Source organism: Silene latifolia, chromosome Y, assembly GCF_048544455.1.
Source record: "Silene latifolia isolate original U9 population chromosome Y, ASM4854445v1, whole genome shotgun sequence".
Lineage (NCBI taxonomy): Eukaryota > Viridiplantae > Streptophyta > Magnoliopsida > Caryophyllales > Caryophyllaceae > Silene > Silene latifolia.
The window spans coordinates 254,192,551-254,203,922 of record NC_133538.1 but is presented as its reverse complement, the minus strand read 5'-3'; the positions used below and the strand labels follow the sequence as shown (position 1 = coordinate 254,203,922).

Here is an 11,372-nt window from a genome sequence, read left to right as displayed (position 1 = left end):
TTAAAACGATTAGGCAAATAAATAACATAAAACGATAAAATTGGCTTTTGGAACCTAACTAGCAATTTCTATACTATCAACGCAATAAAGATGAACTGAAATAGAGCAGAAGGAATACCGAAATTGCAGAGGAATTGTAACGGAATGATTAGAAGTACGAACGAAAATCCGATGCAAACCAATATTCTGAACCCTAATTATTTGATATTCTAAAACTGATAAAAACTGAATGTAAAACTTGATTGAAAACTGAATGTCAAACTTGATGTTCTAGGTTACGTTATATAGAAAATATACGTAACACTTATTATCAAAACCTAAACACAATGGGCTTGCTTTTCCTCGATCTTCTTATTCACGTCTGATTATGCGGTGTGGTCGATCGACCATGATGCTCGATCGATCGACTACTCTTCAAAGTGTACAAACGGGCTTCGTAAGTCGTATGATGGTTGATCGACCATAGGCATCAGTCGATCCACTGCTTTAGCTGGTAGTCCGCTTCTAAAACTTCGTGGTATAGTCTTTCGGGCCTCGAAATGCGCACCAAGCTCGTTCCTTGAGTAATTACCTTCATGTCAAATGCAATGTAAGGTACTCGGGGACGGATTTAGCTCAATATCTACTCATTTTCGCATAAATCTGCAATATTACATAAAAATACGAAAGTAGAAGGAATGGGGCAAATAGTAGCCTTAAACCGCATAAATGAGCTCTGAAATGCGTGTAAAATAGGGTGTAAAACATCATATAAAAGACACGCATCAGTTTTCTTTCTCGTCTTGTTCAACTCCTCCAAAGTTTTCAACACATCTTCCCCGGACTCGTTCATATCGACAAAGACCAACAAGGCAACGATCTCAGCACGGTAAAGGGCTCTTGAATCAGAATTACCCAAGTCACAATCAAAAACAGTTCCACGGTAAAAGAGCATGTTCAACATCGTATATATACCGCAGTCCAAATTTTCAATCGCAGCGGTTTGGGATGTCGAACTCGAACCAGAAGAATTTGAACAGAACTGGAAAACTGTTATTGAAGCCCATGGTATGCAAAGCAACCGGTGGTTGAAGTATATATTTGCAATAAGACAAAAGTGGATACCGGCTTACTTTCGAGATTTGCCTCTAGGTTGTTTGCTGCGGACAACCCAGAGATCCGAAAGTTCAAACAGCTATTTCAAGCGGTTTGAAAGCCACTTTGGAACCCTTGTCGATTTCTGGATGAGGTACAATTCAGCAATAGAACAGCAAAGGCCATCACAAAGGAGGTTGGACACTGCCAACGAGCATAGTATGCTCGAGAAAGTAGGGTCGATGAAGGTAGAGATGCATGCCTCACTTGTCTACACACATCCTATATTTGCAGACTTTCAGAACGAAGTCAAACATGCGATATGCAACATGGGGGTCGGGGATTTGACAACAGTAGGGACAGTTGAGTACCGTGACGTTCATGATGGACTGAAGTACAGAGACTTCCGAGTGGAATTTAACACCAAAACTAACGAGGGCAAATGTGCATGTAAGCTGTTTGAGAGGCATGGCATTGTCTGTCGTCATATACTGTGGGTGTGGAATGGTAGGCAGGTACACAGGATACTTGAGCCTTATGTCCTTGCTTGATGGATAAAGAAATCCTACAGGCCAATTGTCCGAGATAAAAATGGAAAGGTGATAGAAGACATTGATGAAGCTGACATTAAGAAAGCTGAGATGTCAAAGGTTTGGTCTGAGATTTATGCAACTGTCGGCGTGATGGACAATTATGCTACGGTTAAACAGATGAAGCAACTGCAGAAAACCCTGACATAGTTCATGGAGAACATCACAGGACCAATTGAACCGAAAACTAAAAACCAGGAAATCGAGGCTCTTCTTGGCATCACAGCTTCAAATGATATTGACCTTCGACCGCCAAACAAGGCCAAGAATAAGGGCAGTGGTAAAAGATTGAGGTCGTCGAAAGAAAAGGCCAAGAGCAAGCCACAAAAGAGGAAGCGAAGATGCGCTAACTGCAAGAAGTGGGTGAACCACAACAGTAGAACTTGTGATCTTCCATTTGCTGAAAGTCCCCCTTCTAATGACGATGATGAAGAAGAATCGGAAACTGAAGAGGTATGAATCTGAACTATTACTCTCCTATTATTCTAATGTTATCCTCTTATTCTACTGTTATTCCCCTATTATTCCAGTGTTACTCTGCTATTCTGCGGCTGTTGTGTTATTCTACTGCTATTCTGCTATTAATGTGTTGTTATTTTTGAATAGAAAATGGATATTCTTCGTGAAAATGGATAGTGTTTGCAATAACAGCAGAGTAGCTGCTAAATTTGCTCTAATTGTTATTCTACTGCTATTAATGTTATTCTACCGCTATTCTGCTATTAATGTAGCTGCTAAATACTAAGCAAACATTGCAGGAATATGAATCAGATGCATGAACTAACAAAGACAAAAGAGACGCAAAAGACAGCGGCTAAGGCGCCTAAAAATGTCAAAGACTTTTACTATTTGTCATTGTTTGAATTACATTTTATCCTAAAATGTTTCTTCTAGATAATAAAGTGAGACCTACATTATATGAGAATTAATACTAGTTACTTTAATTTTTTTTGTTAATATTATCTGACTTTTTTTCCACAAACCACCCACAAAAATAAAACTGCATTTGCACACTACAATAATAGTTGAATAATAACAAATTAGTAATATTTATAAAAAGCAGTTCCACTTTTCAGTTTGTATTAAAAACAGTTACCTAACCTAATCTAATATAATTACAGGAAAACTGTTTGTATTCCCCAAGCCTCTATAAATACTGCTATTGCGTGTAAAAAAAAAAAAAACACACACAAACACTAAATAAGTACAGAAAAACTGTTTGTATTCCAGAAAAAACTCTGCATCGCCTCTGCAAAAGGTAATTTCTTATCTTTTTTTTTTGGTAGGCAGGTAATTTCTTATCTTTCTATAATTTATTACAGAAAAACTGTTTCTATTCCCCAAGCCCCTATAAATACTGCTATTTCTAGTAAAAAAACAAACACACTAAAAAAGTCCATTCCAAAAAAAAACTTTATCTCCTCTGCAAAAAGGTAATTTCTTATCTTTCTATTCTTTATTTTTCTTTGATGTTTATTTTTCTTATCTGTCTACACTATACTCGATGCTGTAGAAAAGGTAATTCTCTTTCTTCTGCTTTGGTATCCTTTTAATTTGGTTGAAATATTTTAAACATCTTTTTATAATGCAACAAGTTTCATACTTTCAATACTGCAGAATGAGTGACGTAACTGACGATAGCCGAAGGTTCCCGACAAGGGAGGAAATTAATGAAGCGAAATGGAAGATAGAGTCTCTTTCGATATAGTTGATTGAGACAAGGACAAATGTAGAGGCAACAGAAAACCGTGAAGAGGCCTTAATAAGAGAGGTCAACAATGTTAGGGCACAGTTGAATGTTGCTGAACTTCAAAATGAACGTATGCGTAGACAGTTGAAGGAAAAGAAAAATAGGAACTACACAGAAGCCGAGATGGACAATTAATTCATTGCTGGTGTCAATGCTTTGAAGAAGTATTACACTAAAGTCTATCCTTCAATCTCTGCCGATTGGACACCTGTTCTGAAAGCCATGGAACGTATGGAAGGATACAAAAATCCTTTTCAGGATGAGTCGGTGGAAGTTGAGAGCATTTGTCCAAGGACTGCAAGACAGCGCGTCGGTGAATAGAATAAAGATATAAAAATCTAACGATGATGGTCCAGGGCTGCTGCTTTAAAATATGTTTAAAATATTTATTGCTTTAAAAATAATGGCTTTAATATTTTAGATCGTTAATGTTTATTATGTAAGTACTATCTTTAAGTACTATTTACTACTATGTTTAAGTAATGTTGGAATAATGTCTTTGCCGGAATAATAGTGCAATAACAAAGATAATAACGCTAATAATGCGAATAATACTTTACCATGATAATGTTAGAATAATGGTAGAATAATAGTGGAATAAAAGCAGTCTAAACCACTACTTTTACACTTGACTAAATTTACACTTGAATAAAAATGAATAGTTTTAACAAAATAATGCTTTGGACTAACGAAGGGAATAAATGTTAGAATAAACTAGTCCTTTTGTGGAATAATACCGCAATAACAACAATGAATAAACTACTTGTTATGCGGAATAATAGTGCAATAACAGCAGAATAACGGTGCAATAAGAATAGAATCACAGTTGAGAAAAAACAACCATTGACAGTTGAATAGAAAATGCATATTCTTCGTAGAAATTGGATAGTGTTTGTAAACCTTAATTAAACTAATGAAATAACAAAACAGAGAATAAGTGTAGACTAATAGTACAATAATAAAGCGAGTAGCCGCTTATTATGCGGAATAATACTACAATAACATGTGAGAATAAAGGTAGAATAACAGTGGAATAAAAGCAGTCTAAACCACTGCTTTTACACTTGACTAAATTTACACTTGAATAAAAATGGATAGTGTTTGTAGAAAACAAAGGTAATAAGAACGCTTAATTAGACTAAAATAACAGTCCAAAAACTGTAGACTAATTGTGCAATAACAGCAGAACAACTGCTCATTATGCTGAATAATATTGCAATAACAACAGAATAACAGTGGGATTAGAGTAAAAATGGATGGAGTTTGAAAAAAGTACAAGTAATATGAAAACTCAATTAAATTAGAGTACACACTAGAATAACACTAGAATAATAGGGGAATAACAGCACAATCAACTAGTTATTATACGGAATAAAGGTAAATAACAAAGACACTAATTGTTTAACAAACAGTTTACACTAACTTAGTCTGACTTTCTTGGATACACAACAGTCAAAGGTACTGCATTCACTACGATGCTTGATTCTTCACTAGCAGCAGATGATTGGGGTTTCACTTCTTTCAACTTGTTCCTTGCTGACCCCAAACCCAACGTCTTCGGCCTTTGATTCTCACAAGCCATCACTTTATCAAGAACTACTTGTCTATAAATATTAATATCCGCCAAGATAAGGAAAGCCGACATTTCAACACAGAAGCTTCGACGAGCAATCTTGCTGTGAAGATTGGACTCAAACACGCTTCCACCATATTCGGCCATCGTGTACAGCAAGAAACACCCCGACTCGGAATTCAGCCGTTCCTTCTTTTTCCATTTAAAAAGAACATCAACGATTTCGAAATTGCGGCAATCTTGCGACTTCAAAACATTATGACCCTCCATAAAAACATACATATAGTTTGCCACAATCTCGGCCAATCTTCTGTAATCAGCTAATTGGTTGGCATCGTGAGTCATGTTGTCCAAAATATCAATCGATTCATTCATAAAATTGATGCAGGAACAAGAGTAGTAATCATTGTACAGAATCGGCACAAATACAAGGTCCGAGTTCAGACGACATCTTCCATTGCAGGAATCGAAAAACACATTCCAGAATTTCAACAGCTTCTTACCCGGACCGTCAAGAGGGCTTGAGGAATCAAAGTTCTCTAAGAGTGAATAAAGAGCATCCTCCTAAACAGAAAGCATAAACAACCAAAAATAGTGCACAAGTGTTAACTTTATATCAGTACTTGTGAGTAAATATGTTGGTAATAATGCAAAATAGCAAAGGAAAAAACAAAATACCATATGACGAAGTCTGAAAAACATTGAGCTTGGTTCTGAACGTTCCTCAAACTCCAACGAATTCAAAAGAATCGACCAAACATCGACTACTCTTGTTGATATCATAGCAGCTGCATCTACAATGGAAACAATATCCCCTGTCCAAAAAACACGCCGACGTCGTGTTGTTGTACAACACTAACATCTCACCGCATTCACAAAAAAAAAATATGATAAGAACAAAGTGAGATTATAGTGGTATAATAGCGAGAATAACAAATAATAACAAAAATAACAAAGAGAATAATAGTGGAATAACAACGGAATAATTGTGGTATAACAAAGAATAACAAAAGGAATTAACGGTGGGATTACTTTTGTGGACTAACAATGAATAATAGTGGTATGACAAAGAGAATAACAATTCGAGAACATGCAGAATAACAAAAGGAATTAACAAAGTGGAATTATACTTTGGACTAACAAATGAATAATAGTGGTATAACAGTAGAATAACAGTTCAATAACAGCAGAATAACAAAGGGACCTAACAGTGGAACTACTAATACTAGTTTGACAAAATAACAGCATAATAACAGCAGATTAACAACAGAATAATAGTGGGAAACAAAAAGACTAACTGAACAGGAACACCACAATCAAAGAAATGAAAATCGACACATACTCTTCTTTCAAGTGAGCGTCTTCACGAAAAACAAAGTCCACCACTTGCTTCCGCACCTTCCGCATATTAGAGAACTGTTTTTTGTTCTTCGGAAACAAATCTGACACCGCAACAAAACTACTGTCCTCTGGCCCGCAATCCATAGAGAAACGCAGCTCATCGTCTACCTTATCCCTTTTACGGCTACCCAAAGCCGACTTTGGACTCACGGTGCTATCCACACCCCTGATTCCCACTTGACGGCTGGCAGTAGGGGTGTTTGTAGAGAATTCAGTGCTATCAATGACAGTAGGAGAAGCGACGGGCTCGACAACAAGCTGTGTTGTCTTAACCTTCTTACCAACATTTTTCACCCTGCCAGAACCACGACGTTTCTTACCGCTTTGAGAACTCCTCGGTTCCGCATCCTCAATACGCCGTTTCTCTTCAAGCACACTCAGGGTTTCCTTTCTCGTCTTGTTCAACTCCTCCAAAGTTTTCAACACATCTTCCCTGGACTCGTTCATATCAGACAACACCAACAAGGCAACGATCTCAGCGCGGTAATAGGCTCTTGAATCCGAATTACCCAAGTCACAATCAAAAACAGTTCCACAGTAAAAGAGCATGTGCAACATCGTATATACACCACAGTCCAAATTTTCAATCGCAGCGGTTTGCCAGGTAAAAGGGACGTTGGCAATTTTATAATCTTTAACCTCCCCGCCTCGGGCAACTCCTTTGTTGACCAGGAAATCAGACATCAAGCTCACCTTCAAATAAGCAAGGAAAAAGAAAACATAATTACCAACAATACTTAAACAAACTAGGCTAAACACCAAGAGAAAATGAGGCACAATAAATGACATACAACAGTTTGACAATACTCCAAACGTACACACGGTTGTTGATCATCAGCAAACATCGCCTCTTGAAATACATTATCAAGATATTCAACCCTCTTCGCATTGAAATTGATGCACAAACAGCTGAAGTGCTCATACAAAAGAATTGGGATGAAAATCTGGGAAAATATTTGGCCAAAAAATCTGTTACTAATTACGTGGTTTTTAAAAAAAAGCAGAAACACACCAGAATAACAGCAGAGTAATAGTAGAGTAACAGTAGAATAATAATAGAATACACACAAGTACAGAAAACATACCATATCAGAATTAAGATGACACTCTCTCTTGTTGTTATTTACAAACACAGTAAATGACAATATGACTTCCGCACATAAATCACTCCTGGAAGCCTTCTCATGTTTCGACGGCGTACAAATTCGCCCCAATGGATTCTAAACAAAAAGTGGAGAAAAGAGTTTAAACGTGATGCAAAAATGAAAAATAAAGTAAAAGACACGATAAGGTAGAATAACTAACCGTTGCACCCATCCCAAAGAAAACTCGACTTGGACTTCCTCTTATACAAGTATCATTAAGAAAGAGGGACCACCAGTCCACAACACCAACTATTATCATTGTATCTGGAACCATATATTCCATATCCTCTCGATTCAGGTAATTGTTCACACCCTAAGTGACAAGATTCTCCCTTCAAAACCGAATAAACAGGAAAAATAAGAGTCACATAAATATATTTTTGAAGAACAAAAAGCAGTATAATATATTAAACAGAAAGCGGAAATTTTTTACAATAAAAACGAGCTCTTACCCTTGCGAAATGTTATGATCATTCAAGAAGCGATGAGTCCCAACCTCTTTTTACTTGGATAGCATTGGGTTGAAAACATGTCCCATCGTTATCATTGATTTTGACAGACAACTAGCGAGGATCCACAAGAACACAATCATAGGTGCATCCGAAATTCGAGGTACAACAGACAACAAGTAGCTCCTCATGTGCATCGTCGTGCGACAAATAACTTGTATCGATATTAGGAGCATTCAACCCAAAGAACGCCATTGTCCTCTAGGACACCTCACCAACAACAACATGATACCGACCTCCAACACAATCTCGGAATCCTGTTTATCAGATTTATCTATCTCAGACGCAGCCCCAAGCAACAAGTCTGCATGACAAGACATCACCACATCCGCGACTTCCTCTTCTGCAGTCACAAATGCTTCACTGCCAATTTGAGTAGAATGTTGAGTGTCATTAGGCAATGGAATGTCAGCATCGGTATCCGTCACCTCCGTCTCAGGCAAACAAGCATCAGTCTTTGGAATTTGAGTTGCTTGAACCTCTACTGGTGTACACTCAACAGTATTAGGCACGTCCTCTGGCGGATTATCAACAAGATAGCCTTCAACTTGAATGTTAACGTCCTCCACATCAATGGTAATGTCCCCCACATCAACTACTTTCTCACCAACATCATCTGGCTCTCCATAACAAAACTGAATGTCAGCACAGATATCCGTCGTAATAGAATCTAAACCGAGCGGTGACAACTGTGGAGTCCCCACCTTTGCACTTTGTTGAATGACGAGACTATGTTCAACACTCTTCTTTTCAGCTATAGTCGGCTGCACATCCGAAAGCCCGACACACTCCTCATAAAATTGAGAAAACAGATTAAATAATGGGGGTTCAATGATGACATCTTCATGTCTAGCTTTTTTGGAAGCTGGTTCTTCAGGAACAGTTGATCGCGATTTATTTGCCGCTTGCATAGCCAATACATGCTTTACCCGTTCGTCCAGCTCACAGATAACTTGATCCGTGTAGAAAGATGGGGTGGCAACCAAATTCTCTGACCCTTCACAACCAACTTTTTCTGACTGTTCAGTTGTGCTTTCTTTAGCAGCTCGTCGGGTTACTTGGTCAAGCAACTTAACAAAGGTGCTTGACGCATAACCTGCTGGTTCTTCTTCATCATCTTCGACTTTATAAGATCCGCCCGTTCCAAGTATTGGCGGCATAAAATCTGAGAGTCCCTCTCATTAAGCAGTATAAGTTGATGAACATCCTGTCAAGATAAAATCCCAAAATTTTACTTAAAACTAAATTCCAAAACATAATAAAAGTACAATAATAGTAGAATAACAGAAGAATAATAGTACACTAACATCATAATAGATGACAGTGGATTAATAGTAGAATAACAATAGCATAACAGTGGAGTAATAACATAGCAAAGGAATAACAGTACACTAAAAACAGAATAAGTAACAGTGGAGTAATAGTAGAATAAAAGTAGAATAAACAGTGGAGTAACAATTGGAATAAAAAATAGAATAACAGTGAAATGACAGCAGGAAAACTGAGGAATAACAGTGGAATAATCGCAAAATAATAGCAGTAGGACAACTAATGCTTAAAGACAATAACAGAATAACATTTTAGAATGATTCGTTTAAAAACATTCAAACAGGTGCTTACGTCGACCGCTGCGGACTGTACTTGCTCATCCGTAAGAATATCATCGGGTAGATCCAGCACAAGACATCAACGTTGACTACGTTGACCAGAGCCAACGATGTTTGGACGAGACAATGGGAAAGCAACGTCGTCGAACGCTCCCCGATGCCCGAGCACCAGCAAGGTACTCACGCCTCACGCAACCTCTCACCGAAAGACTTAAAATCCCAATGTTTAATGAGCGGTAGCTCTTTATTCACCTGATCACTGCTAAAGAAATAACGGTGAAAGTAGGTGATAGCCAACAACACTACACAACAACGAATATTTTTCCTCCCGTTAAGGGTTTTACGCACAGAAGTCACCAAGTCTGAGAAGACAAACTGACACCAACTAAATTCCTTGATCCTAGAAACATCTTCCACAGTGCTTAGAAGTCTAAGATCAACCACATAACCCGGCACAGGAGCACCGAAACACGACATAGCAAACAGAACAAAAGTCTTCTTAAACTCATCATCCGCAACCAAAGACTCTAGCAGGGTCTCCTGAACTTTGTTAAGTGGTATCCCACTTTTGTTATTGGCGATACCATACTTCTCACGCCAAGCACGCTTCAAAGCTTCTCCATCAGCGTCTGCAGAACCAGGAAACCCAGTAATAACCAAATCCAATTTTGGTCCAGAATTTGGTAAACCAAACACATCGTGCACATCATCTGCAGTCAACTAGTACTTCTCCGTTTCAGATATTTCAAAATACTTCCCACTTCTAAAAGCATATATAATCTCCCGGAACATGGTATGGGGGAAGGAAGAAAGCTTCAACTCAAGTAAACCCCCGAATCCCATTTCCCTAACAGCCTCCTTTGCTCCTCGACGAGGGCTTCAATAACTCTGAAAAGAAAAGCAGGCCGACAACAACTAACAAATGGATCGGCACTGTGCACACAAAGGGGAAAAAATATGTAATGCATTAAAACATTTAAGATAACAAAAGCAAAGCAGCAGAATAATAGCAAAATAACAGGAGAGCATCAAAAAATAACACGAAAAGTAACATATTAATAGCAAATTTTGCTACAAAATAAAAGTAGAATAACAGCAGTACATACACTGGGTTATTTCCTGCGGCATCTCCAGCCTGAGGTTGGTTGCTACTTATCACAATTCCCTTCTCATGCTTAACTTTGCCAGCCAACTTACTACTAGTCTTTGGTGGACTAGACGACAACTTCGCAAGTTGGGTCTCGGCCTTTCGTTTGGTTGTTTTAGTGGGTGGTTCAGTTGTACATATTTCTTGACTACGAGTACTCCTTCTCTGAGAAGCAATGCTCTTTGATGGAGATGTGATAGGGGATTTGGATGGAGACGGACCCGGAGAATTTGATGATGACGGTTGAGTAGACTTTGATTAAGCGCCGGATTTGATTTTTAACTTCATTTTCAGTTGTACTATCCAGAAAATAAAGATAAGGATCAGTTTCAATGATAAATAGGTATTCAGCTGGACTTTTTAATAATGACGGCAGAATGAGAGTACCGTAACAGCAGAATAACAGAACACTAACAATTAGTCAAACTAATAACAGAACCGTTATAATACAGCAGTAAAAATACAAAAAGAACAACAAGGAAGTGTAAACAAAAACACAAAGAGAATCAAAAGAAAGCCTCTTTGAATAAAGAGTCAAAGACAGTTTCAAAATTACATACGACCTACATAAGCCTT

General features: G+C 37.9%; 1 protein-coding gene across 1 annotated transcript; it reads left to right on the top strand.

Moving 5' to 3' along the window:
* Nucleotides 1-932: 932 nt before the first annotated feature.
* On the top strand, nucleotides 933-1,814 carry LOC141630469 (protein FAR1-RELATED SEQUENCE 5-like). The gene is made up of 2 exons (XM_074443284.1): nucleotides 933-1,589; nucleotides 1,635-1,814. Exons 1-2 carry the CDS (start codon nucleotides 933-935, stop codon nucleotides 1,812-1,814), a joined length of 837 nt encoding a protein of 278 aa, XP_074299385.1.
* The last annotated feature ends 9,558 nt before the right edge of the window (nucleotides 1,815-11,372 follow it).